General features: G+C 49.1%; 9 protein-coding genes across 16 annotated transcripts; 5 read left to right on the top strand and 4 right to left on the bottom strand.

Annotated features, from left to right (window-relative positions):
• Position 1: 1 nt before the first annotated feature.
• Positions 2-2,551, top strand: FOIG_01410 (uncharacterized protein; the record flags this gene model as incomplete). 4 transcript variants are annotated; one of them, XM_031198273.1, is made up of 3 exons in its annotated part: positions 2-277; positions 323-1,103; positions 1,153-2,532. In XM_031198273.1, exons 2-3 carry the CDS (start codon positions 981-983, stop codon positions 2,473-2,475), a joined length of 1,446 nt encoding a protein of 481 aa, XP_031074040.1. In that variant the 5' UTR covers positions 2-277; positions 323-980. The 4 variants fall into 4 exon arrangements, with proteins under 4 accessions (XP_031074040.1, XP_031074039.1, XP_031074041.1 ...); XM_031198274.1 differs by having other exon boundaries at positions 54-277; positions 326-1,103; positions 1,153-2,475; XM_031198275.1 differs by having other exon boundaries at positions 191-277; positions 315-1,103; positions 1,153-2,551.
• Positions 2,552-3,068: 517 nt separating this feature from the next.
• Positions 3,069-4,021, top strand: FOIG_01411 (uncharacterized protein; the record flags this gene model as incomplete). The annotated part of the gene is made up of 3 exons (XM_031198276.1): positions 3,069-3,180; positions 3,251-3,383; positions 3,466-4,021. The coding sequence occupies 3 exons, from the start codon at positions 3,069-3,071 to the stop codon at positions 4,019-4,021; spliced, it is 801 nt and encodes a 266-aa protein (XP_031074043.1).
• On the bottom strand, positions 3,361-7,600 carry FOIG_01412 (uncharacterized protein). Its single transcript, XM_031198277.1, has 4 exons — positions 7,355-7,600; positions 7,199-7,284; positions 6,988-7,143; positions 3,361-6,928 (listed from the first exon to the last, which is right to left on the bottom strand). The coding sequence occupies exons 1-4, from the start codon at positions 7,373-7,375 to the stop codon at positions 6,550-6,552; spliced, it is 642 nt and encodes a 213-aa protein (XP_031074044.1). The 5' UTR covers positions 7,376-7,600; the 3' UTR covers positions 3,361-6,549.
• On the top strand, positions 4,659-6,095 carry FOIG_01413 (uncharacterized protein; the record flags this gene model as incomplete). The annotated part of the gene is made up of 1 exon (XM_031198278.1): positions 4,659-6,095. The coding sequence occupies one exon, from the start codon at positions 4,659-4,661 to the stop codon at positions 6,093-6,095; it is 1,437 nt and encodes a 478-aa protein (XP_031074045.1).
• A 296-nt stretch (positions 7,601-7,896) lies between the features above and the next one.
• FOIG_01414 (uncharacterized protein) lies at positions 7,897-12,416 on the bottom strand. The gene is made up of 2 exons (XM_031198279.1): positions 10,881-12,416; positions 7,897-10,829 (listed from the first exon to the last, which is right to left on the bottom strand). The coding sequence occupies exons 1-2, from the start codon at positions 11,562-11,564 to the stop codon at positions 8,082-8,084; spliced, it is 3,432 nt and encodes a 1,143-aa protein (XP_031074046.1). The 5' UTR covers positions 11,565-12,416; the 3' UTR covers positions 7,897-8,081.
• A 1,043-nt stretch (positions 12,417-13,459) lies between these two features.
• Positions 13,460-15,160, top strand: FOIG_01415 (uncharacterized protein). Its single transcript, XM_031198280.1, has 5 exons — positions 13,460-13,737; positions 13,801-13,858; positions 13,923-14,056; positions 14,107-14,290; positions 14,343-15,160. Exons 1-5 carry the CDS (start codon positions 13,681-13,683, stop codon positions 14,966-14,968), a joined length of 1,059 nt encoding a protein of 352 aa, XP_031074047.1. The 5' UTR covers positions 13,460-13,680; the 3' UTR covers positions 14,969-15,160.
• FOIG_01416 (uncharacterized protein) lies at positions 14,771-15,685 on the bottom strand. Of its 2 annotated transcripts, none has more exons than XM_031198281.1 (2): positions 15,482-15,685; positions 14,771-15,418 (listed from the first exon to the last, which is right to left on the bottom strand). In XM_031198281.1, the coding sequence occupies exons 1-2, from the start codon at positions 15,590-15,592 to the stop codon at positions 15,209-15,211; spliced, it is 321 nt and encodes a 106-aa protein (XP_031074048.1). In that variant the 5' UTR covers positions 15,593-15,685; the 3' UTR covers positions 14,771-15,208. The 2 variants fall into 2 exon arrangements, with proteins under 2 accessions (XP_031074048.1, XP_031074049.1); XM_031198282.1 differs by having other exon boundaries at positions 14,771-15,412; positions 15,482-15,671.
• A 105-nt stretch (positions 15,686-15,790) lies between these two features.
• Positions 15,791-19,754, top strand: FOIG_01417 (DNA excision repair protein ERCC-5). Its single transcript, XM_031198283.1, has one exon. It carries the CDS (start codon positions 15,980-15,982, stop codon positions 19,682-19,684), a length of 3,705 nt encoding a protein of 1,234 aa, XP_031074050.1. The 5' UTR covers positions 15,791-15,979; the 3' UTR covers positions 19,685-19,754.
• Positions 19,755-19,824: 70 nt separating this feature from the next.
• FOIG_01418 (uncharacterized protein) lies at positions 19,825-24,617 on the bottom strand. Of its 4 annotated transcripts, none has more exons than XM_031198285.1 (7): positions 24,366-24,617; positions 23,564-24,013; positions 23,343-23,488; positions 23,201-23,294; positions 22,921-23,149; positions 20,480-22,869; positions 19,825-20,425 (listed from the first exon to the last, which is right to left on the bottom strand). In XM_031198285.1, the coding sequence occupies exons 2-7, from the start codon at positions 23,745-23,747 to the stop codon at positions 20,325-20,327; spliced, it is 3,144 nt and encodes a 1,047-aa protein (XP_031074052.1). In that variant the 5' UTR covers positions 23,748-24,013; positions 24,366-24,617; the 3' UTR covers positions 19,825-20,324. The 4 variants fall into 4 exon arrangements, with proteins under 4 accessions (XP_031074052.1, XP_031074051.1, XP_031074053.1 ...); XM_031198284.1 differs by having other exon boundaries at positions 24,176-24,617; XM_031198287.1 differs by lacking the exon at positions 24,366-24,617 and adding an exon at positions 24,143-24,185 and having other exon boundaries at positions 19,874-20,425.
• Between the last annotated feature and the right edge of the window lie 812 nt (positions 24,618-25,429).

A 25,429-nucleotide genomic window follows, 5' to 3' on the forward strand; every position in this document is an offset into this window, starting at 1 on the left:
TAACAGAAGCTACAGAGCAGAGGCAGAAACTGTATCTATTTATGTTACAGAGTTGGTGTCACCGCCGTCTCAGAGTTGTTATTGATTGTTCAATTTGGTCAAGGGTCATAAAATATACTTTTACTAAGTTACAGCTGAATACATAGCCTCTAAGTGCATAACCACTTTTGGTAGCTTTGAATACTTGCACCACTCATCAACATCACTGTCAGCGCCGCCCCAACCAACCATAGCTGGCAAAAGCTTCGAAACTGACCCATACGAGCCTCAACTCACAGTAAGCTAGCTTACTCACGTCTCCGAATCTTGCTGAGTAGTGGAGAAGCCTGGGGAAAGCTACTGTGCTGTGCCTTGAGCTAGTGTAGCTTCTCGTCGATCGTATTGAGCTGACCTCTGGCTGGCCTAAGCCCTATCAATTGCAAGAATCCCGCTTAGATAGAAGTCAATATCATGCTTTCCTTGCTCCAGTTCGAGGCTATTACCTAGCTAAGGTAGCTAAGCGGGCAACGCCTGCTTTGCCGCTGACGTTCATGGCAACGAGGATTCGAAGGATCATCAACAATACATCGTATTATGTACAATGTTTCAAATCAGGATAAATCAGGTTTATCAGATCTTCCCTTTCTGTCAAATCAAGAAGCTCGAGAATACAAGCTCCTGTCTAGATATCCAATGTCCGCCATAAACGACGCCACGTACCGCCAATGGCGCTATACAGCACAGCCTAAACGCCCGTTCTTTCAGCTTCACACCAACAACTCCGCATCCAATTTGATAGCTCGTCTGGTCATCCAAACCGAGTAAGGTATAGAATCCATCTTGGTATGCAACGCTATACGTGTAGTTGGTGCTGAGGTGAGACGGCGACTATTGATGTCCGACAGCCGGCCCTGTACAATAGTATATAAGGCTGTTAGGAAGCACGATAGAATATGCATACACACCATTATCGAGAGCCATCACTTTTCCAGTAACCAAGTATGACCCAAACTAAGTTCTCATCGTTGCGCAGCAAGCTGGTTCAGGGACGGCTTCTACTCCCTGGAGACGAAGGATTCGAGGAGAGCCTCCAACGATGGAGTCTTACCTGTATCAAGCCCGCTGTACGTCAAACCGTCGTGGCTCCCCAGCTACCAGCTAATCAATTCACAGGCCGCTGTAGCCCAACCCAGAACTGCTGAAGAAGCCAGTGAGGTCGTCCAGTTTGCAACATCTAATGGCATCAAATTCAATGTCAAAGGAGGTGGCCATAGCACCTCGCAAACTTCTTGCGCTCCCTCACCCGAGGGCATGGTCCTGGACCTCTCTCTTATGCGTGATGTCTCGGTGGACACCGAGGCAAACACCGTCTCCTTTGGAGGAGGTTGCTTATGGAAAGACGTTGACGAGGCACTATGGCCCAAAGGCCTAGCTACCGTTGGCGGAACTGTCAGCCATACTGGCGTTGGAGGCCTTATCCTTCATGGTGGCTATGGCGTCCTGTCTGGTATTCACGGTCTGGCCATCGACGTCTTGCTTTCCTGTCAAGTCGTTCTAGCCGATGGGAGCATCGTGACCGCATCCTCCACCGAGAACGCAGATCTCTTTTGGGCTCTCCGAGGCGCCGGCAGCAGCTTTGGCGTGGTTACCCAATTCACCAGCAAGATATTCCCACAAGGTGACATCTGGGGTGGCATGGCTTTCCTCCCCCCTTCGGCTCTGCCCGCCGTGATTAAGTTTCTCAACCACTGGGGAGAGACAAACGACGGCACGCAAATCTTCCTCACAGGCTACACTTATGCTCCCCCCGGCCCAGACCCCAATGCGCCCAGGCCCCTCGTTGTCCTGGTTCAGATGGCCCAGATGGGGCCCAATCCAGAGGAAGATGGCCAGAAATATTTCGCTCCTATACTAGAGCTCGAGGCATTGATGAAGCAAGTTGGACCTATGCCATATCCTATGATCAACCAGGGCGCAGATGAGGTCTTTGCAAAGGGCAGCAGATACCTGTTTGGTGGCGCCAACTTCACTCTTCCCATGGAGCTTTCCACCGCCGAATCAATCCGTGATAAATTCACGGGATTTGTCGAGGACACACCGGGTACCGAGGGCTCTGTTGTTATGATAGAGTGCATTCCCCAGAAAACCATCCGGACGATTCCTGTTGAGTCAACATCCTTCAACTCACGAGGTAACTACTACAATGTTGGTATAAATTACAAGTGGATGGATAAGAGTCTTGATGCCAAAATTCGCCAGTTCAATCGTGGATTCCAGAAGTCGATCCGCGAGCTTGGATACGACGACAAAGCCTTGTCAGATGGCATTGGTCATTATCTGAACTATGTGAGCACTGACACCATCTCGGCTGAAGAAGCATTTGGTTCAAACTCGAAGCGCTTGAGGGGGTTGAAGAAGCGGTATGATCCAAACAATGTCTTTGACAAGCTGTGGAAACTGGTTGGTGAGGTTGAGGATAACAACTGGATTGCCTGAGGGGCGAAAGGTGTATTATCTCTTGCTGAATAAATCAATCAAGGAATCTTACCACAGTAATTGTCTTATATCTTGGGAATGAATTTAACGTTATCTTGGAAAATAATATGGTTTTGTAGAAAGAATAAGAGGTGAATCAAACAGAGAAGTACCTATGGCCTTCGGGAGTAAGAAAACAAGACTTCTCTCTCTATCCTAAGGATAAAAGACTTGAGGTAAATTTAGTGTAAACTTAGGACCTTTCTCCTAATTGATACCTAAGAATAACTGATCTATGTACCTACTTGTACCTAAGGCAGGTACCTAGGTAGGTAAGTTTCCTTGCCTCCCCTCTCCCCTAGTACGGATATTAGCAGGCACGATCATGCACGGTGCGAATTGAACAGTCCCCTTCTATCGCGTCGCGTCTCTCCAAGGCACTTCAACTTCGCATCTTCTCCTCAATCTCTATGCTCGTTTCTCGTAACACTCGACTCTCCTGCCTCAGCCTATCATTGAAAGTCGCAATCGGGAAACAAAGCACTTTCAGGTCTCTCGCTCCGTCGTTTCTTATAAAAGGACATCTTATCACTGTGTCAAATTATATCAGCACTATGGCATCCGCTTTGAGCATTACCTCTGCCAACAAGATCAGCCTTGAGGAGTTCAAGCGAGTTCTCAATCAATACCCGCCTCTTATTCAAAAAGTATCAGATGAAAAGGGTGGTAAGTGAATAAAAAAGATATCAAGGATGCCATTTCATACGAATATCGGCTAATCAATATTAACCAATAGCCAAAGGTGGCCAGAGAACGCTGCAAGAACTGGACAATTATCGATACAACGATGCATTGGATGCCTTCAATTCTAGCGCAAAAAGTCGCCCAATGAAGCTAGACGACATCAAGAACCTCGTGGAGTGGAAGTTGTGAGTCCAAGTCCACCCACCTGTGCCAGAATCGTACAGCTGCATGAGGTCAAAGCTGAAGTCATTTACTAATAAAGATCAGACGCCATGGGAAGTTCAGACCAACTCTTATGAATCTGGTCTCATCTAATGATGCAAACGATGCTCAGGAAATTGTAAAGCAAGCTCTTGACGCTTACAAAAAGGATGCCGACATAGAAACCGCCTTGGGTGTATTGACAAAGCTTCGAGGTATTGGTCCTGCAACTGCATCCTTGCTTTTGGCTGTTCATGATCCGACACGGGTCATCTTCTTTGCCGACGAGGCTTTCTGGTGGCTATGCTGCAATGGGAAGCAAAGCCCTATCAAGTATAACGCCAAAGAGTACCGTATGCTATGCTCCAAAGTCGACGATCTGCGGAACAGACTCGACGTGCAAGCAAGTGACGTGGAGAAAGTGGCATATGTATTAATGAAGGAACCGGCTCAACCGGATCAATCCCATGATGTGGCACCACCGAAAGAGGCCAAGCAGATTACAGCGCCCATGGCAGCGAAGAAGGAAAAGAAGAGGAAGGCTAATTCAAATGCCGAAATAGTACAGGATGCAACCCATGAACAGCCGTCACTTCGTCGATCCAAACGGGTCAAGATCTAATTAGTGCTTTAGTCGCAAGGGAAAACAAAACGACTCGACTCACGGCAACAAGACCACAAAATTATTCTGCACACATTTTTGCAGAAGTGCAAAGAATGATGCTCACAATTCAGTGCCACCTTTCCAACCGTATGCACACTAGGTCCATGATACCAAGCTGTAAGACTCAAACGGTTAAACATTACAGCTAATCGTTTTGATAACACACCGCAACTCACCCTAGGCAGTCAAAAAGACAGCCTCAGAGGACCGGGTATCCGGCCCGTATAGCGTGTATCCGAAGAATACCAAGCTCCCATCCGAAGAAATTCCGCATGACGACGATTCCTCACGATGAAATCAATGACTTAACGCTCAAAGAGGCCGTGGACAGTCACGCGCAGCGTTCAGGCACGGTTACGGACCATGTAAACGCGGTTATAAAACAACCATACGCCGCACTGGCACCCAGAATGTCAGGTTTCCCTTCCTTGGAGAAGATGCTTGAGTTCTTACCTTTGCTGTTCCAGTAGTGTCCCTCGATTGCCACATTTACTCCAGTATATATCTATGATTCAACTGGTGCGAGTGGCCTAGGATAGCTCAACGTTATCTTTTATTTCCAATACCCACAATCAACTTCTCAAAAGTTCTCACCATGGCTCCAAAAGGCCACCGGCATGGCCCGTCAAGTAGTATGTTTGCTCAGATTACTGAGCCCATACCTCTTCCTACTCGCTTTGCCCGAATCAAGAGAGATTTGATTGAGGGTAAAGAATCTCAAATCAAGAGTTCCTGGATAAGACTGCTTGTCAAGTTAAACACTGAAATCGATATCATCGCCAAAGCCGGTTCGGATATCTACCCATCTATTGATTTTAACGATCTCAAAGAGTCTTCAGTTGCAGACGACTTTTCTTCAAAACTAAAAGATCGAGGTGTCGCTGTTGTTCGGAATGTAGTTCCTCATGATCTGGCTACGAAATGGAAGGCAGATACCGACGCCCACTTAGGAGACCTTCAGGCTCAACGATTGCCCACCCATGATCCGCATCTTTACGGAGTTTACTGGTCTCCTGGGCAGATCAAATCTCGAGCCCATCCGAACATTCTCTATACTCAACGTTTCCTAATGAATTTATGGCACTCGTCTGACCCAGAAGCGCTTGTGAGCCCCAATTTTCCCATCAGCTATGCCGACCGCATGAGGGTCAGGAGACCTGAGGATGAGACATGTTCCCTCAGCGTATATGTTGACGGAGGAAGCGTGGAGCGTTGGGAGCCGGATGGCTATGGTTCAGCAGCGACTTATCAACGCATTTGGGATGGTCGTTGGGAGGATTGGGATCCGTGGGAAAGCAGCACTCGACTAAAAGTGACAAGCGATTTATACAATGGTGACGGCTCATGCAGCGTCTTCCGCATGCTTCAGGGCTGGGTCGCTTTGAGTGAGGTTCCTTTTGGCCATGGCACCCTTCTCTTGTGTCCCATGATTCGACTCACAACTGCATATCTTCTTCTGCGCCCCTTTTTCGTGCCTGAAGAATCCTCACCGGCAAGCCCAGACTTTCTTACGCCAGGAAACTGGATCCTTGAAGAGCCACCTTCGTCTGTGATCCAAGGTGCATTGCCGTCTTACCCACAGGAGCTCAATGATGCATTACATCCTCATCTACAGCTTCATCGGAGCATGATCCCCATACCAAAACTTGATCCTGGTGATTACCTTGTCTGGCACTGCGATACCGTCTACGCCCTTGACCGTCTCCGTCGCCCAGACATCCCTCCTACAACAATTATATATCTTCCAGCCTGTCCATTAACTCAGACAAATGCCCTATATCTTGCCCATCAGCGCAAGGGTTTTCTACATGGGGAAGCCGGCCCTGACTTTACCGGAGCCCCTACAGGCGATGTCAATGTAGGGGGAGAGCAGGCCGTTCGAGAGGTTGGTGAGGCAGGCGGTGTAGACGGCATGCGTGCAATGGGGCTATTGCCGTGGGATGAGGACGAAGCTCAAGATGACCTTGAGTATGCAGTATTGGAAATGGCAAATGGTGTATTATTTCCAGAAAAGTATGATGAAACCTACTGAAACGTTCGTTGTTCGAAATAGGCAGAATGAAACTAGAATTTGTAACTTATTTGGTCGGACACATCACATGGAATTGAGAACGGCATGATGTTTGAATAGTGATATAGCAATTTGCATGCGAGACCTTGGTGATTGTTAGTACACCAAGGCACCCCATCATCCAACATCACTATTCTATACCTAGAGAAATTCCTAATACAATCTCAAATAGTCGATCGTCCTGTCCACGTCCGATCGCCAACTTTGCGCCGGTGCTTAACCCAGTAACCGTTATAACGCTATTTTACATCTTCCACCTCATCTGGCTCCAGGTCTGTTGCTGTTTGTGTATGCCCTGACAGGCGCAGACCCAGTCTCTTTTCTTCCGCCCAGACAGGTCAACAATAGATCAGGTGCCGATATCCTTGGATGGGCGGGCGTCTTTTCCTTTGGAGCGATATAGAACATACACGCCTTAGATGCCCTTTCTGGACTCGCCAGTTTGTTGGGTAGCAGCGTACTTGTCACTAAGCTCATCGTAGCTCTTGTGGAGCTGCTCGCTCTGCTTCTTCAGGGTCTTGAGGTCCTGATCCTTCTGCTCAAGCTCCTTTCGGAGACGGGCAAGCTCACCGGGCTTACCGGCAACGGCAAGCTTCTCAGCCTCCTTGGTATCGCTCTTAGTACCCTCGTAAGCGCGGACCTTGTCCTCCAGGCGCATCACCTCGAGGATCATAACGTAGGTGCGGTTAAGGATGAGCGAAAGGAAGAGGGTGAAGCCGCAAAGGTACATGTTGCGCTGGGAGTAGAACTTGCGGGCTTGGACTTCGAGGCGTTCGTGGCCCATAACGGCGGCACTGCAATCAAGTTAGTGATGTGTCCACCTGCTATGCCGTGGTTGCTTGGGGTAACATACCCTCCTCCCTGCTTGGACTGTTCGGAGGCGGCGGCGAGCTCGAGCTGGACGCGGTAGACACGGTTGACACTGTCGATAAAGAGAATTAGGATAAAGACAAAGGTGATCTTCATCCAGTATTGAATCTTCGCGACAACAGGGTTCTCGGAGATGAAGCTGTATATCCTGTTAGCTGCACGGTAAAGACGCCTAAAGTTCGTGTTTGACGCACGTGAAGATCTTGCGCTTAACGTTGAAGGGCATGGGGAAGATCAGGAGCATGAAAAGCGCCATCTCGAAGACGAGAAGCATGAAGACCTAATTGAAACAGTTAGCAACTCCATTGGCTAGGTGATTGAAGCTCTCGATAAAGGCACAAGCAACGCACGAGAGTATAGTAGAGCGTCATGGTGACGGCGGTGACGAGGGGTAACAAAAAGTGAAATAGAGGAAGATTGAGAAGCTCAAAAGAGAGAGTGAGAGAGACGTTTAGTCGTAGAGTGTTGGTGTGTTATGAGAAAGGAAAAAAGCTTCCGATTGCGATGGTCTTCGTATTTGTATTTAAGGTGAAAGGAGGAAGAATGGCAAAGTGGTCAGTTTGGACCTGAACCTGGCAGAGCTGGGAAAGCTGTCGTGCACCTGTCTTGTTCCTTCCCGCTTTCGAATCGACAACGTCATCGCTTGTGGCTGGAGCCTACTGGACGCTAATGGTGGGATGTGGGGCATCATCACTGAAGCTGAAGAATTTAGTGGCTTACATCTGTACAAAAGGGATATACAAAAAGGACACTAGTGCAGATCTATTTAACGAATTATGAAGACATAACTATTGATAATGGCGGGCATCCTTTCATAAAGATGATATCAAAGCATTCTCTGTATTCAAGAGTCGAAACATTGTACGTAGTCAATTGAAGAGCATCCATTCGGTATGCCTTTTACGTCCATAACACAAAATACCAAAGCCAATTGCGTCCTTGAGACTCATATATTTTGTAATACTACTACAACAACTGTCTCCCAACTAATACCAAGCCTTCTGTTTCCCACCCAAACCCAGAAATTTCCATCCTAGTTTGTGCAAGAAGCCAAACCACCTTGGAAGACCCTCTATATTATTGACTCCCGCTTATCCAGTCTCCGTCATCTCTTAACTTGGCTGTTGGGCGCCGGTTTCTAACACCTCGATCAACGCGCGACCGCACAACCACGTCTTGGTCATCATCGTCGTCGTCTTCATCGTTGTCCTCCTCTAGTTGGCTCTGGAGCAGCCTGGATTCTTCAGTGCGTTCCTCTGAAAAAGTGATATATTCCATGCTGTCATTGATTTCCACTGGCTGTGGCCGTTGCAGTGCAGCTGGCACGATGGTGTCTGCAGCCACGATCTGGCGTTCTTCTGGGTCCTCTCGATCTTGCGATTCCGAAGCTGAAGGATGCTCCAACATCGGAGCTGAAGTCAGCTTTCGTGGATACTTTCTCGGCCGACCACTTCCTGGTCTGGCGCCTCCTCTTTTGCCGCGTGTCTTTAAATCTCCTCGTGGTTTGCCATTATGGCTCGACGCTGCTCCCTTGCCATCTTGTCGCGCTCGTTTTCGCAGTCTTGCTGCTGAATTTCCAAAATCCGAATCTCCATCTGAAGGTGTTTCCATGATGGAGGCATCAGTGCCAGTCGGGTGATACTCTTCTTCTTCTGAGTCCTCCTCAAATGGGCCCTTCTTACGCTTACGGAGAGGCTTTGGAGCGAAACCAAGCGTATCCGCCAGCATGTCGTCTTCATCGAGAACTGCTTGAGCACGCTTCTTTCCCTTTCCGGGCTTCTTCTTATCCGTCTTTGGATTCTTCCGTGCGACCCCTTCTCCGTTGGGCCGTCGCGATCGTTTTTTACCCTGGTCAGACTTCCCTCCCACCTTATGGTCGAGCAGCTTCTTTGTCAGGTTGGGGAAGTTTTCACCATAATTGAAGAACAATTCCTCTCCAGCCTTGATATCACGCATGGCTGTAAACTTGATGCGGTATTCGCCATTGACGTAAAGGATTCGTGGGGTGATGTTGCATCCGCGCTTGTCGCTCTCTGATGCGTGGTTGATGTAGCGACTCAAATTACCATATGTCGCAGCGTCCACCCAAATACCTTCGTTGTCTAACAGAGTAAATACGTACGAAATGTTTGATTCTTCATCGAACACGTCGCCACGCCTGGCTTCTCGTCGCACTCCTTCATCGTGGGTGATCAGTTCACCTACATATTCGATGATGAAATCGTCCTGTGCGATATCCTCGATAGTGAATAACCCATACCCGACTCCCTCAAGTTGACTCTCGCCCAAAGCAAGGCTCTTCGCCTGGCCCCGCTGCAGCGAACAGTTTTGACAGCCGGTAGAATGAAGAACTTCATTATCAGCATTCTCAGGATCGGCTCTCTCAACCACCCCGCATCGACCACAAACATCTGGGTCGCATTCCCGGTTCAGCTGCACACAGATACATGGCCTTTCCTTTCCTTTTGAGAGGCAAGTTTTGCCTTGCGAGTGGCAGGCACAGCCTGTGAATTTGTAGGCGCAATTTTCCACCGTACAGCCGCAGAACTTCTCGCAGAGAACACCATGCTGAACGCAAATACAACTTTCCGAAGTACAAGGTCCTTCATGATTACAAGGTTCGGAGAGTTCGCGTTTTTGATGTTCGTGGGTTTTGGTATGGGATTCCCAGTCGCCGATGAGCGTCTTTTTGAAACGATCGTACCAGCTGACCGTCCGGATTTGCAATCTGTTTGCTGGCTCAACTGGAGACATGGACACATTCAACTTTTGATATTCATTAAATACGTCACTGCAATCCCGGTCAAGGAGCTGGGCAACCAAGCAGAAGGGATCTTTCGTAACCTTGCTGCGGTCGGCGGTCGCAACCGTAGATCGTAGGATAAAATGATCCTCTTCATCCCAGGGCCTCTGGATTGAGGCAGCAACAGGCCGGGGCGAGCTCCGATAGCAGTTACGTTTGCAGAGTGGGGATAAGGGGCCATTGCCATTAACCGTATCAGCTGCACTGTAGGGGAGGCGACGTCGCCGCTTCAGAGTATCTGAAAGACGGGGAAGAATCGAAAGGGTGCGCTTGCAATTCTGGGCATCGTATTCGCCGTGCTCACAGGAATGACTGAAGCAGATGAGGCAACCAAGTATTGAATAAGTTCCCAGCCAATACTCGACAGCATCATGCTCGTTTTCGTGCTGTGTGCTGGAGCCATCCTTGGCCGTGGGCTTGGTTTCCATGATGCTGTCGACTGATTCATCCAAAAGCAAGACGTCGCGGAGCTCAATCTGCTTTGTTGGGGGTTGGCCCTGGTGAAAGACGCGGCGGAATGCTTCCGTGAACATGTTGGCGGCTTTGTTTGCCTCGGGTGGTGTGGTGGACTCGGCAGGGCGATGTGAGTTGAGAATGTCTGACTTCTGTCGGGGCGTGATCGCGTCGTCAGGTTCTCGGCTTGCCATGTAGCGAATAAGAGCTGATCTGTTACAACCAGGTAATGAGAGCTTGTCCAGCCAAGTGCCAAGATATAACAAGACAGTCGATGCAAACTCGGAGCGCACTGCTATGCGCACTTTTTCCTCGCGACTCATGGGCTTAAAGCCAGATTTGCGGTCAATATCCTCCAATTCTTGCAACCAAACATTGTATTTGTACTCTTCCGAGGTCTCAAGATCCCTCAAGTGGGGTACAAAGGTTAGCATTGTGTTGGGAGTAAGAATATTCTTTTTGATTTCCACGTGATGAAAGCGGTATCTTGGAACACGCTCTTCATCTGTCTGGATGCGTACGATGCTGTAGTGATCCTCACGTTTGTTGTTCTTAAGCTTCGTGTGTTCCTGTTGAGAAGATTAGCAGAATTCACTTGGACTCGTTTGGGACCCAAGTACTTTGGATTTGATTCTCATCGTTTCTCCTTTCTTGGACGGGACAGGTTTGTTTGTAAGTCCGGCGAAGAGGTTTTTGCCTGTGAGAACACGACGTTCATTAGGCTTGGTGGACTCAATGATATAAGAGGTCATGCGACTGTGTCCATCCTTGATATCTTGGCGAAACTGTGTCAGCTTTTCGGCAATAGCAGCGACATCCCATTCCTGCTTCTTAGGCGTTTGATATTTAGGAGATGCCGGTTTGGTTTGTTGCGTTGATTTTGAAGCGTCTTTTTCAGGCGTGGGCGTCACCTGACGAGATGCCAAGTTGGAGGCTGTAACACTAGACAGCTTTGCCATACTTTGGGCGTCATCAGAATTAGCCGTTATGGTGGTCACCTTCTGGCTCAGCTTGAGGACTGAAGATGCTGGGCGTGGCGGCTCAGCAGAGGCGGAGGGCTGTTTGTCCTGGTTGGCGGCGATAGAGCTCGTAGATCTATTCAACTTGGGCGGGCTGACGGGAGCGTTGGTTGATGATGGGCGCTCACTTGAAATAGAAAAATTGGGGGTGAAGCGCGCCGTAGTAGTGTTGTTGCGATTTAGAGACACCAGAGAATGTGGTTCATAGTCTGAATCACTGTCTCCTGTTAAGTCGATGGTGTCAGGTTTTCCTGCGACGATGGCGACGAGATGAGGAGAAGCCATGGTTGCGGCTGATGACTTTGCCTCAAACTCTAAGGCAAGGTACAACCGCCCGTATTGGTAAGGAAGGCGAACTGCCAAAGGTTTTCCTAGAATTGCCCCTCTCTATAGCCAGCAACTGCTACCATCCTGTACAAGAGGAGTCGCTGATGGACACCAAAAAAAGGGGGGGAGGAAGAAAGGAAGATGGGTAAGGACTGCAATTCGTGCTGATGTTGCTGTGGAGAGCACCTTTGTAGATAATAAATGAGAGAAGGAAACACGAGTTTGTCGACCCAGCCAGAGACGCGTGTGGACAGATTAAATGTGCAAATTCGGCAGAAAATAGGAGCGAAATGCGCAAAAGAGGTCGAGGAAACCAAAGAAACTGAATACCAGAGAGTAAGATAATGGTATTATATACGACGGGTTTGTACAAAAGACACGAGTGCCCTCGATTGTCGGTTTGTTGTCGCTCGAAACTCAAACCAAGACAGAGATGAATATTAAGTTGAATGAGTGAATGAGTGTCAATTGCACGCGTTGAGGAGTCTACAGGGGATATTGACAGGGGATCGCGTTCATTAATCCGGCTTAGCGTGGTTGGATTGGTCATTACCTTAAGTTAAGGTGGAGGGCGATTCTATTTGTTCCCTCTATGAAAGCGAACCGTCATGGCACTGTTTTGTTATGATTGTAGATTCCATCCCGCTCACATATGAGTTTGACACATGTCATACTCTATTATAGTCGTTGATAATGCATCGAGGTTACTCAAACATGGTCTATCATAGAAGTTGGATATGTTGTGCCCTAACCACTAGTCCATGACAGAGCAATCGTGGAACATCCAAACTGAAAGGATCATAGATAATACCATACAAAATCAAACTGTATAGGTAAGTAATTTGATTTTACAAACATATTCCTTCATTTATCTCTTTTCCAGAGTTTTGATATATCTTGTAGGTAGTTGGCTGCCTCACATGAAGATCACTTTAGTCAGGTTTGTGATTTATCGGAATTGCCGGATGCTAAACCGCGATCGAACTGGTCACTAAAAAACGAGCAAAAGTCGACGTAATTAAGGTATAGAAAGTATTGTCTTGGCTCCGGTAGTTTAACAACATATACTTGGCACCTTATTGGAACTTTTGATAGCCAATTACATCCACCCTTTCTGTATCTTATTCAATACAAATACCGGACTTGATATCATTTATACACTGCGCAGCCTCGTCAGATCAGTCCATAGTGCTTCGAGAAAGTGCTCTCAACTTCGGAAAAGACCCTGTTTCACGAAACGACTGACATCAAGATCGGAACTAACCCAACCACAACATGTGAAAAAGGCCCTTGTGGTAATTCGGTTTCTGGGCAGCCTCAATTACCCCTTGTCTCCTTTATGTTTCGGGCTGGAGACTGCCGGAGGATCGCTCAATTTTAGAGCCCGTTCACCCACCCACTGACCTCCAAAAGACCCCAAACTTGTGCCTCGATATCGTCATATTTCATCTTAGACACTCACTAGCGTTGCGCTGGATTCGACCGAAGCTTGGTGGTCGTGAACCGCATCCGGGATGGGTAGTCCAGCTCTAGGGTGTCTCTCCGGATGCACAGGTGAGAATCCTTGGCGGAGGCCCGTAGAATGCAAGACGTAGACCTGAGACACGCTTGACGTAAGTAGCAGTACCTCGAGCAATGCTGCGATCACCAGGGGCTGCAGTGTAGACATACACTAGACGCTAGCGCCCGCCTGTATCGAAGACCTCACTCACTCGTTCTGACCCAAGTGGAGTCTTGATGACGTCGCTCTCAGCTCCCGCATCAAAAAAGGTGACGATCTTGGTTCTCCGCAGCAACAAACACCACCAGAGCCCAGGCCCAAGCCTTGCCCTGTTTCTGGCCTCCATCATATAACGTTCCCAGCAGCCCGGCCACGATCTTCTCTTCGTGTTTTCTCCGACCTCTTATCCTTGCTTGATTCTCAGCTCTGCAGCTGTGATCTCCGTCTCCGTCTCCAACCCACGTTAATCCCCACCTGATATTATTTATTCCCTGCCTGTCCTTGCTGGACCCTTTTCTTGTCATCCATACTCAGCTCCACCGCTCGTCGCATTCATAAACAATAACACTCAACATGCATCGCACCTATTCTATGCGCCAGACCCGGGCGCCTACTGCCTCTCAACTCCAGGTGCGTATAATCGAAGCTTATGGCGCCACAACTCAATGCGACAGCAAAATTGACTTTGAGCAGAACCCCCCGCCACCTCCGTCGTCGACAAAATCCGGCCGCCTCTTCAAGAGCAGCTTCGGTAAGCTAGCATCACGCCACTTCGACTGTCAATTCCAACGGAACTAACAAGATCTTCCGTGTAGGACATGCCCTTCGCCGCAATGCTGGCGGTGCCTTTGGCCCGGACTTGGCCAAGAAGCTTTCCCAGCTGGTCAAGATGGAGAAGAATGTGATGCGAAGCTTAGAGACCGTTGCCCGTGAGCGAATGGAAGTTGCTGTATGTTTCCAATACCCCAATCCTACGAAACCTTAAAACTAACTTGACAGCAACAACTATCCATTTGGGGCGAGGCTGGTGACGAAGATGTTTCCGACGTTACCGACAAGCTTGGTGTCCTCCTTTACGAGATTGGCGAGCTCGAGGACCAATATGTCGACCGTTACGACCAGTATAGAGTTACTATGAAGAGCATCCGCAACATTGAAGCTTCGGTTCAGCCTAGTCGTGACCGTAAGAACCACCCAACACCTAGACGGCGTATTGTCTACTAACTCCAACTTAGGCAAGCAGAAGATTACTGATCAGATCGCCCAACTCAAGTACAAGGAGCCCAACTCTCCCAAGATTGTCGTCCTCGAACAGGAACTTGTTCGGGCTGAAGCCGAGTCTCTTGTTGCTGAGGCTCAGCTTTCCAACATCACTCGAGAGAAGGTGAAGGCTGCCTATACCTATCAATTCGATGCTCTCCGTGAGCATTGTGAGAAGGTTGCCATTATCGCTGGCTATGGAAAGCACCTCCTCGAGCTTATCGATGACACCCCGGTCACTCCCGGCGAGACCCGCCAGGCCTACGACGGATATGAGGCTAGCAAGGCCATTATCCAAGACTGCGAAGACGCCCTGACGAACTGGGTTACTTCCAACGCTGTCGTTTCTTCCAAACTCTCTACCCGCGCCCGTACTCTGTCTCAGCGACGTCGTAACAACATCCGCAACCGAGGTGAGGGCCACGATCTCTCCGGTCAAGATGTGCCCTTGAACGATGGCAGCTCCTGGACTGCTCGGGACCGTGATCTCGACAGCGACGAGGAAGAGGAAGAGGAGGATGCCCGAGGCTCCATTCTGGACAGCGATGGTGGTCTGAACGGCGAGTCTCGTGGACGCACACAGGAAGCTGTTGCCGCATAGAAAGTGCTCATAATTGGTGTGGCAAAGCACGGAAATCAGGCTATGTGAAAGAGGACGAGAGTGTGTCTTGCTTTCCTCACGTTCGGTAGTAATGATGGGAACGCAATCTTGGTTGTACAAGGCGTTGTGGGTAGCTTCAGGCTGGACGGGTTGCAAAAGGCTGAATGGGTACGATAACTTTCTTTTGCGGTAGCCTTGTTGTATTTTTTATTCATTAATATTATCTCTGTATCCGCTACATCATATGATGTTCTGATTCCTCATTTGACTCGCAAACTCCTCAACTTCCATCTTGGCAATGTGCTCCCCGGGTATGACAACCAGACCCAAGTAGCGAGATGTCATGTCGACCTTGACAGTTTCTCCATCTGCTTTCTCTGCTGCCTTTTCACGCTCCCTTGAAGATGGTTGCCGATATTCATAAGTGTGAGCCAGCACAATATTCTTGTCCTTTTAAGGTCAGGTCAGTCGCTTACAACCAAGGCTCAGCAGCTGTAGGGTATTGAAACATACAGGGTCGGTGCATTTTAGAGCGCCCCAGAACAACCGACCATCGGAGGTGTACACGCGAAGGTTCTTGTTTAGAATGCTGCTGAGGCATTCCCGAGCCTTTTCAGTGTCCATTTCCACTCAAGAGGGCTTGGTAGCCAGGGGTTTGAGGGCTGTAATTGTGGTATTGGTGAAGACGTGGGGAATGTGATGTTCATTGATTTTGCGAATAGAAAGGTTAGCGGTAACGGATTAGCGGCGATATGTCGGCCCCACGCTGACGTTATAGAAGCTTGATGCTGAAGGCAACAGTGAACCTCTGATTGTTTTCTCAGATCTTGGACTTTCCATTCTCATCATTTTTATGTCAATCCATTTGTAGAAACGTCGACCCTCCCTTTTCTACGCATTACCAGACAATGATCATTACTCCCATCAGACGAGGGCGTATCCCTTAAACATAAGGCCTTGTGCCTCTCCCTATTATACGGACTTGTATTGAATTCACGGTCATAGCCTATCATGGGTGTGACCGGTCTATGGACAGTTGTTCAGCCATGCGCCCGACCGACGAACCTCGCGACTCTAAATCGCAAGCGACTCGCAGTTGATGCCTCAATCTGGATATATCAATTTCTTAAAGCTGTGCGCGACAAGGAAGGCAATGCGTTGCGCAACTCGCATGTCGTCGGTTTCTTCCGTCGCATATGCAAGCTTCTGTGGTTTGGTATTCAACCAGTATTCGTCTTCGACGGTGGCGCACCAATTCTAAAGAGACAGACGATTCGGAATCGAAAGCGAAGACGCGAAGGCCGTCGTGAAGACGCCGTTCGAACGGCTGGTAAACTGCTAGCGGTGCAAATGCAGCGCATTGCGGAAGAAGACCATGATCGCAGGCGGAGAGATCGAGAACGTGATATATCTGCCCGGGAAGAGCAGCAACAAGAAGTGATTCCTGATGCCAGTCAACTTGTTTACGATGACGAAGCTCTCCTATCTCAAAATGAGAGACAGAAGGGAAGAACATTTCGAAAGCAGGATGCCTACCATCTCCCCGATCTAGATGGTGGCGGTATCGCGGCAATGGGAAAGCCAGATGATCCACGAATCATGAGTGTAGAAGAGCTGGAAGAATACGCGCGCCAGTTCCATGACGGTGAAGATATCAACCTTTACGACTTCAGCAAGATCGATTTTGATGGCGAATTCTTCAAGAGTCTTCCAGCTCCCGATCGATACAATATTCTGAATGCAGCAAGACTCAGGAGTCGACTGAGAATGGGTCTCAGCAAGGAGCAGCTGGAAGAAATGTTCCCAGATCGCATGGCCTTCTCCAAGTTCCAGATCGAAAGGGTCAAGGAACGTAATCACCTCACTCAACGTCTCATGTATGAAGTCGGCATGACTGGCACCGACCTGACACTCGGGGTAAATGCACGAGTTGCTGGCGAAAAGAACAGAGAGTACATCCTTGTAAAGAATGAGGGTGCTGAGGGAGGATGGGCTTTGGGTGTGGTCAGCAGAGACAAGGACGTTGGAGAGGCACATAAACCTATCGACGTGGATGCCATTCAAGTTCAATACCAATCCAAGGAAGATGAGGAGGAAGAGGAGGAAGATTTTGAAGACGTTCCTATAGAGGGTCTCAACCGACTCCCGAAACCTTCTCCAGCACAGGTTGCTAGCTACCAAGCAGCCCAGGATATAGCGGCACGACGGCGGCTAATATATGGTAAACATCGTCAAGAGTCCTCCCCACAGGGCGAGGAGTCACTCTTCGTAGGCGGGAATATCGGGAATACAGATGTGCTGTTTGAACAACCACCCGAAGAAGCGCTTCACGACGACGAAGAGGATGACCTCAACCGCGCAATAGCTATGTCACTACAAAATCAACATGGAGTTGGACAAGAGTCAGATCATGAGGAGGAGTTCGAGGACGTTCCCATGGAAGCTCCTAAATGGACACAAAAGTCGGTTGACGCACAGAAGCCCATCACAGCCAAAGGAGGCTCTATGATTGCTCATATTGTTAATAATAGAGCAAGCGCTGCGGTGCCCAGGCGCCAAGAGCGTGATACCGCTGCCGATAGCGACAGCGACGAAGATATGCAGACAATGCTTGCAAAAGCCAGGATGAAAAAGAAGCCTCAGCCAAAACCAAAGTTTGTACCCGTCGTTGAGAACAAGAAAAACCCATTTGATGGCCCGCTGCCGTTCCCGAAACTTGACTGGGGCTCGTCACTATTTGGAAAGAAGAAAGCCCCAGAAGCTAAACCAAACAAGAAATCTGAAGTTGCGGATGAAAACCCAACTGTTCTCAATGACGAAGAGGACGACATGGCTGGTGGGTTTGAGAGAGAACTGCAGGATGAGAATGCACCCAGACCCTTGCCGCCATGGTTAACTGATGACACCGATATCCGGGAGTCGCTCAAGAAGCAGCAAGAAACAGAGCGTGAGATCAATAACGCAGACAGGCAGGCAGCTGAAGAAGAGGAGCGACTTTATCGCCGCAAGATGCAAGATCAGCTGATCCACATCGACTCTTCCTCAGATGATGATAGTGATGTCGAGGTTTTGGAAAAAGCGCCATCACCAAAGACGCCTGCCCAGAAAGAGCCCGCTACCATTGACGTGGAAGATGAGACCGAGAAGATCAAGGAAGCGTCTCTTCAAAACGAAGAGTCAGAATCGACAGAAAAAGCTTCAACTCTAACGCATGAGCGGGAGGATGCCCTTGAACAAGTTGCAGACAAGGCCGAGGAGCCGTCACCTGAAGCAGAGGCTCAAGGGCTTGCAGATCGCACAGTTGAAGAACCAACTGCACACTCAGCACAAGAAGATGGGGATGAGCCTCAAGAATCAGAATCACCCGAGCCAGAATTTGAAGATGTGGTACCCACCAATGTTGTGACCGAGGCCGCGGCAGAAAAGAGTCCTACGCCTATCTTTGAGGAGCTTCCTTCCATCGGTGTGCCAGCAGTGGAAGGAACCCAAGAACTGGATATCGACGACGACGGGCTTTTCGACGACGTAGAGTACGATGAATTCAGTGATCCTGGTGACGAAGAGCTTATGGCACAAATGGCCGAGGAAGCCGAAGAGCATGCCCGTTTCGCTAGTGAGCTCAATAACAAAACGGCCGAGCAAAACAAAGAGGACTATGAAAGAGAACTGCGCGCCCTACGAAATCAACAGAAGAAAGACCGTCGAGATGCAGATGAGGTCACTCAAGTGATGATCACTGAGTGCCAGGCTCTCCTTCGTCTATTTGGTATTCCTTACATCACCGCCCCTATGGAAGCTGAAGCTCAGTGTGCCGAGCTCGTCCGTCTAGGACTTGTCGATGGTATTGTGACTGATGATTCGGATACCTTCTTGTTCGGTGGCACACGAGTGTACAAGAACATGTTTAATAGCAACAAGTTTGTTGAGTGCTACTTGGTGGGCGACATCGAGAAGGAGCTCTCTCTGTCTCGAGAGCAACTTATCTCTCTTGCACATCTGCTGGGCTCTGATTACACTGAAGGATTACCAGGTGTCGGTCCCGTTACAGCTGTTGAGATTCTCTCTGAGTTTCCTGGCAAGTCTGGACTAGAGAACTTTCGCGAATGGTGGAGATCGGTGCAATCGCAGACACGCCCTAAGGACGCTGATGTCTCGACGCCTTTTCGCAAGAAGTTTCGCAAATCTCAAGGCACCAAACTCTTCTTACCGCCAGGCTTTCCTAACCCGGCGGTTTATGATGCGTACCTACATCCAGAGGTTGATGACAGCAATGAGAATTTCCAGTGGGGTGTGCCAGACGTAGAGGGACTACGGCAGTTTTTGATGGCTACCATTGGCTGGAGCAAAGAACGTACGGACGAGGTCCTCGTACCAGTCATCAAAGATATGAATAAGCGAGACCGCGAAGGCACACAGAGCAACATCACCAGATTCTTTGGTGGTAGTGTTGGAGTTGGAGCTAAGGAGGCATTTGCACCAAGACAGAAAGCCCAGGGAAGCAAACGTATGGCTGCAGCGGTAGATCGTCTGCGAGCAAATGTTGCAGGCGAGGAACCAAGGGGCGCTGAGAATGGAGGAAAGCGAAAAAGAGCATCAAGGAGGAACGCAGCTGCTCCGGTGGATGAAGAGGAATATGCTGAAGAAGTTGGCGACGAAGGAGATGAAGAGTCCACAAGCAGAGGCCGTGGCAAAGGTAAGAGAGCCAGAGCATCATAGACGATGATGGATCTATACCAAAGTATTTAGATTATTTGATCATAAATAAGGCTATTTTGAAATACTACAACTATCAAATCTACTAGGAATTTACTCACAAGTACCTCTATGTATGGAGTTTCAATTTAGAATATTGAGCTCTTGTGGAATCTTCACTTTCGAACAGGTCATCACATTTATGACAAAATTGGCGAGTCTAAGGATGGTCCCCGAAGCAAGATATGTATAAGAAACGCTGGGTAAGGGGATTTGCTAGAATTTGGGCTGAAAAAACATGAGTAAGTACAGGATTTCATGGCACTCGGAAAAGCCCAGTCCATAGTTTCTTGACCCCCTCGTTCTTCTCATGTAACTGTCAAGATTCGCTGCTTTTCTCTTCTTACATCTTCTAGTGGTATCATATGTCAAACGAGAAAGAAGAAACTCAAAAAATAAGAAACGAGGCCAGAGAAAAATGAAGAAAGCAAATCAGCGTCGGCTGGTATTAAACGTGTGCAAGGATTGCGAAATGTGTCTCGTAGATGTGTCACGTCGTCGCGATTGTTCGTATAAAGGACAGACTTCGTCCATGCTGGCAATGAAGGAAGGGCATATTACAACTCCACCTCGGGCTGAGATCGCCCGCCTCGCTGGAAGTGACCTAATGGCGGGTGGCATTAGCCTGAGGACCATTTGTACCCTCCATGTTGTTCGTCAACTCGGCTACACGAGCCTTGATGCGGGCAACACGAGATTCAATAGCTGGAACATCGTATTAGTTTACTATCGGGTATTAAGATTCCCATGCAGACTTACTCTCTTCTCCACTTGTATCGTCGTCGCCATCTCCAGTTCTGTTGCTGTTACTGTACGATGGCCGAAGCTGATCATCAGGGCGAGTAGCGGCCCTCTCAGCAGCGTTCTTTCGAATTTGTGCCCACCGGTCTTGAACTCCTGGACCGGCACTGTGACTCAGCTTCTCCTCAGGCTGCGCTGGGCCTCCAATCTGGGGGGAATGGCGGGGCGATCGAGGGATAGGAGGAGGCGTTGCGTCGTCTTCATCATCCGAATCAGGAGCAAAGGCTGGCTGGTCTTGAAGAGGGCCTTGGTTGAACTGAGGGACAGCCTTCTGGGCAGGAGCCGAGTCCTTAGCACTGAGGGCTATCTGTGACTGGTCGATAGTGGGCTCCGCGATATCCTGGTTCTTCTGAGGTGTATCGACTCGCTGCACAGGTTCCTCCATTGGTGTCACAAACTCAGCAGCAGGTGTGGGGGTAGGCATGTCAGCCTCATCTGTTTGTGCGGGCTGAGGTACTGGAACACGCTGAATAGTGGCTGCAGGCTCAGGTGTGTCAGCTGGAGTAAGGGGCTTCTGCGCCTGGGGTTCTGGCGTTGCTTGGGTCTGGCGGAGGAACTCATGAACATTGGCGGCAGCGTCATCAGGCAGTTTGGAGCTTCTGTTCTTGCGGAACAACTTCCGGAAACCGCGGTTCTCCTTTTCTGCCTTCTGAAGTTTCTTCTTCTTCTTGTTCTCAGGGCTTGATGGAGTAGGAGAAACCATATTCTCACGAGCCAAGTCCTGGGGCGCCTCGTCCTTAGGAGGCGGCACAGGGCTAAGAGGGCTGACGGGAAGCACTGGTTCAGGCGTGGGCTCTTGAACGGGCTCTGAAACCGGCTCGGGGGTTGGTGCCTGAACAGGCTCAGGTTGTGGCTGGACCTCGACGGGATGTTCTGGCTGTGGGAGGGGTTTCCTCGTTGTCTCGTTCGAAGTGGGCGAGAAAGTAGGCGAAGTGATCGGGGATGCCACGTCCTTAACGGGCACCTGCGGAGGCTGATCCGGGGCTTGTGTGCCACTGTTGGAAACAGCGTCACCGTTCATGCTCTCAGATGGAATTGGTGATACCATAGTTCCACGACCCGCATTGTTGTTGGCCATGTACAAATCCTTAATCGTTCCCTTATCATACTTGGAAACCCACTTCAATGCTGATGAAGCCTCGCCAATGATTGTAGGCTGAAGGGTGAGAACACTATTAGTCTTCTCTGCCATGAGCTCGGCATCAGTTCGACCACGTCGCTGGTACAGGGGCTGTTGAGCTAGCTTCTTTCCTTGCTGTTCCTGCGCACGAAGCTGCGCGGCCTTGGCTTGGATTCTGGCGTGAGTATCGGGACCTATGCTGGCCTTGCTGGTGCCCTGGCCAATGTTCTCGACTGACTTATTGGCTGTCGACTTCCGTCGGCCGAGGCCCTTCCCACGTTTTGTCCAGCTAAAGAGACCCTTCTTCTCTGCAATATACGCACCCTCCTGAGGTTCAGGAGCTGCGCCGGCAACCATTTCTTCCATCACGAGCCAACGGCCACTAGTAATCTTGGTTTCGATGACGGCGCATCGTCCAAAGGCCGACTTGCGCTCTGCAGTCTCCTCAGGGGCAAGACTGGACATCCAAACCCACCAGAACGAATCGTCCAGCAAAAATGTTGCAATACTTGCGAGCTCCCCAGGCTCAAGCGAGTGATCATGTTCAAGCCTTGGTCGATGCGATTGAGAACTTTGTTGTCTCTGGGTTTCGAGGGGAGGCAGAACCTTGTCAGGGGGTAGAAGCAAGTTTGACCGAGCAGGCTGGTTTTCATCCACGAATCCCGAAGAAAGAAAGTCGGCCCAAGACGGGGTTGTCGGTCTACCAAGTCCGTTACCAGACGCAGGGGTTCTTCGCAGAGCGGGTGGCTGGCGTTTGTAGGTCAAAGCACTATCGTCGTCGTCGTCGTCCTCATCCAGTGTAGAAGAGAAGCCAATATCCTCGAATCGTGACCAGGAGGCGTCGCGCAAGCTTGTAGAGTGCTTTGAGCTTGAAGCTTGTGACTGATTGGCACCAGAAATAGCCTTGAGAACTCGGCGGCATTCGTCCGTCAAAGCCTGCACAGGGTCGTCGTACTCGGAAAACTCTTGTAATGCGCGGTCCGAATCACGATATTGGAAGTGGTTCGCTCTCCGAAGGAGCGCAAAAGGAGTTGGCGATACAGTATCCACAATCATGACAACTTTGTTTGTGGTTGACATCATAAGAGAAGGTCGTTGAGGAGGATACTCGGTTTCCTGAAGTAGTTTCTGGAGGGATCTGGGAAGCATCGTAATGCCAGTGACGTTTTGCTCGGGTGAGAGGGATCTGAGGAAAGCGAAGAACATATGGCTTGTGGCATCGGCGGCACTAGTTTCTGGATAAGCAATCGCGAGCATCACAAGTCTCAGGGGTACTTACCGAAGCCAAGCATCATAACCTCCTTCAAAACCCTTGTTAGTATCTTTATGTTCGAATGCCCACCATGCTGCCATTCGTGAAAGCTTTCGTCCACCCAGGCCATTGGACTTTCCGTGCGCTGCAACAGCGGCCAGTAGGTCGAAGAAGTCGAAGATAATGCGCTGACGGGCACCATTCTCAACACTGATAGGAATGAACGTCTTGAAAGAGTCTCGGGCCATGTTCGAGTCTATAGAAAATAGTTAGTATATCAGGAAACCCAAGATGTAGAAGCGCATACCAATTTCTCCCACTTTGAACAGTTCATACGCATCCCAACCAACGATACCCCCCTGGATGCGACTCCAGCACCACTTGGCAACTCCAGAAACCACCTATCTCGATATTAGTTGCGATCATGCCCTCTTTCCGCATGTACTGACCATAGGTTCTGTCATGCGGAGTTCTTGTGTCAATTGTTCGCCCCGTAAATTGGCATGGGATTCGAAGAAATGGCGAATAAAGGAACGAACAGCGCTGGGATCGGAGGTGGGACGGTATGGCAATAAGAGGAAAGGGTGATCGAGACCTGGTATGACATGGCGATCAGTATGCTGTACACACAAAGATACATATTTTGTATTTCATGTGATAGTTGACATACCTCGAGCTTTGAGCTCTTCTGTGCAACATCGGATCAGCTCGTGAACTTCTTCAGGCTCAACATATGTGCGTGCCCAGGCGTCTGTCCATTGTGGTTTTTGTGGTAGCTGTTGTGCAGAGTCGTTTGCGCCCTTCTTTTTGGATTTGCCATCCTTGCCCTTGAGGCGAGAAAAAAGGCCTGCCATTATGGGTGATGGCTATAGAATGATAATTCGAAATCGAGAATTAAACGAAACCGCAGCGAAATCCCATGCGCTGGATATAGGAAAAGTGACGTCGGGTCGAGTCGAAGCAGATCTCAAATAAAGGGGCGGTGATCTTTCAGGAGATGCCTTAACTAGGGTAGCAGCTAGGTATTCGTGATAATCTCCCCAGCTGAAGTTGTAAAAAGCAAGGTTTTGGTGGTTTTTCGATAAGAGAATTGAAAAGTAACGAATCGAGGACCGAGAACCTTTTGGTGAAAAGAATTAGCAGGAATAAAAATGATGACGATGTCGCTTGTTGAAGATGCTGCTGCACGCAGGACAAGGCGAGACGTGTAAGTCAGGGAAGGTGGGCATCGGGCAGTTTTGATGCGCACCTGCGGCAGATGAGCCAAGTTGGGTGGGCGTACAGATAAAATTAGTAGGGGACCCTTTTTCCCGCTCTGCACCTCAGTTATTCAGAGGTTAACACAGAGATTGGCTACTGGGTATCGAAACGAAACAGAGAGAAGAAAGAACTGGAAAGGGAGGGGCTCAAGAAGCCAGGGTTCAGAGAAAATAGATGAATATGGAAAAATAGAAAGAAAAGTTGAATCATACAAGAGGAGAAGGTAAAGAGGAGAAAAAGCGACTCTCTAGTCTAGATGAGACGACAAAATGAGAATTGTGAGGGTGACAGTGAGATGGGGGGACGCGCTCAGGGGGCGACTGGGATGCGCGACCAGGTTCATGATGGACTGGATGGGATTGGATTGGATGGTACGTACAAATGGAAAAAAAGAACAAGAGCACTAAGATTGGGAAATGGGCTTCTCGCTGGGATGAGAGGATAGAGAGCATGAACAAGAGGACATGGGGCGGGTAGGGGGTTTGGGGGAGGGGGGCAATATGGATGTGATGGGCGTGCATAGATCGAGTTATCATGGAGATGAATAGTTTACAGATCCAACAATATTTAACAATGTGGCTGAATTGTATGAGTTGCTTGGTTGATAGTTGAATCAAATCTACAGCCTCTTATTGTAACAACGGTCATGCTGTGCAACACGATATCTTCAGAGACAATACACAACACATAACTGTACACTGTAACAATGAGGCTGAGAGTCATGACACACGAGTTCAAAGCAATTCATTGCCCTCAGTCTTGAGTTTCTTGGCCCATTCCAGTCCATTTCAAGGGTCCTTTAGGCAAGAAAAGGAACTCGCCAAGTTTCTTATACAAGAGACTCTTCTGAGGATAATCACTTTGCCTAACCTGAGGATATCTCTATAAACTAACCATAAAGTCTTCACCATCTTCTCATGTCATTTCCCCAACAACAACCTTGATTTCTCTCCCGTCCCTCGAACAGAAATTATGAGAGTCACAGCAAGGTACACACCAAACACAACCATTGGATCAGCTAGCACTAGCAGACGGGACTCAGCCGTTGCACAAGGCCAAGGCTTTACTAGACGAGTGGATCTCCACGTTCCTGAAAGTTCTGCTTTTTAATTACATCGAGCAAGCGGGCTGCCCGTGTAATTAATTAATTGGATGGCCTCATGGACCACCAGCGACCTTTTATCGCACCAGCTTGCTCCGGTCACAGTTTCACCGGTCGATAAATGGCTTGTAGAACCCTTCAACACGGGTCATATCGTCAATATTCTCTGAATAT

Source organism: Fusarium odoratissimum, assembly GCF_000260195.1.
Source record: "Fusarium odoratissimum NRRL 54006 unplaced genomic scaffold supercont1.1, whole genome shotgun sequence".
In the NCBI taxonomy this organism is placed as follows: Eukaryota; Fungi; Ascomycota; class Sordariomycetes; order Hypocreales; family Nectriaceae; genus Fusarium; species Fusarium odoratissimum.

Coding starts and splice junctions, on each gene's coding strand:
- FOIG_01412 (XM_031198277.1), bottom strand. CDS start 7,375: ATGACGCTCTACTATACTCTC. Junction 7,144..7,198: donor GTTAAGCGCAAGATCTTCAC/GTGCGTCAAACA, acceptor CAGGATATACAG/CTTCATCTCCGAGAACCCTG. Junction 6,929..6,987: donor CAGTCCAAGCAGGGAGGAGG/GTATGTTACCCC, acceptor ACTTGATTGCAG/TGCCGCCGTTATGGGCCACG.
- FOIG_01414 (XM_031198279.1), bottom strand. CDS start 11,564: ATGGCTTCTCCTCATCTCGTCGCCATCGTCGCAGGAAAACCTGACACC. Junction 10,830..10,880: donor CGATGAGAATCAAATCCAAA/GTACTTGGGTCC, acceptor TCTTCTCAACAG/GAACACACGAAGCTTAAGAA.
- FOIG_01415 (XM_031198280.1), top strand. CDS start 13,681: ATGCATCGCACCTATTCTATGCGCCAGACCCGGGCGCCTACTGCCTCT. Junction 13,738..13,800: donor CTACTGCCTCTCAACTCCAG/GTGCGTATAATC, acceptor GACTTTGAGCAG/AACCCCCCGCCACCTCCGTC. Junction 13,859..13,922: donor CCTCTTCAAGAGCAGCTTCG/GTAAGCTAGCAT, acceptor TCTTCCGTGTAG/GACATGCCCTTCGCCGCAAT.
- FOIG_01416 (XM_031198281.1), bottom strand. CDS start 15,592: ATGGACACTGAAAAGGCTCGGGAATGCCTCAGCAGCATTCTAAACAAG. Junction 15,419..15,481: donor CTCTAAAATGCACCGACCCT/GTATGTTTCAAT, acceptor TGACCTTAAAAG/GACAAGAATATTGTGCTGGC.
- FOIG_01417 (XM_031198283.1), top strand. CDS start 15,980: ATGGGTGTGACCGGTCTATGGACAGTTGTTCAGCCATGCGCCCGACCG.
- FOIG_01418 (XM_031198285.1), bottom strand. CDS start 23,747: ATGGCAGGCCTTTTTTCTCGCCTCAAGGGCAAGGATGGCAAATCCAAA. Junction 23,150..23,200: donor GTTCAAAGTGGGAGAAATTG/GTATGCGCTTCT, acceptor TATTTTCTATAG/ACTCGAACATGGCCCGAGAC. Junction 20,426..20,479: donor CGATACAAGTGGAGAAGAGA/GTAAGTCTGCAT, acceptor ACGATGTTCCAG/CTATTGAATCTCGTGTTGCC.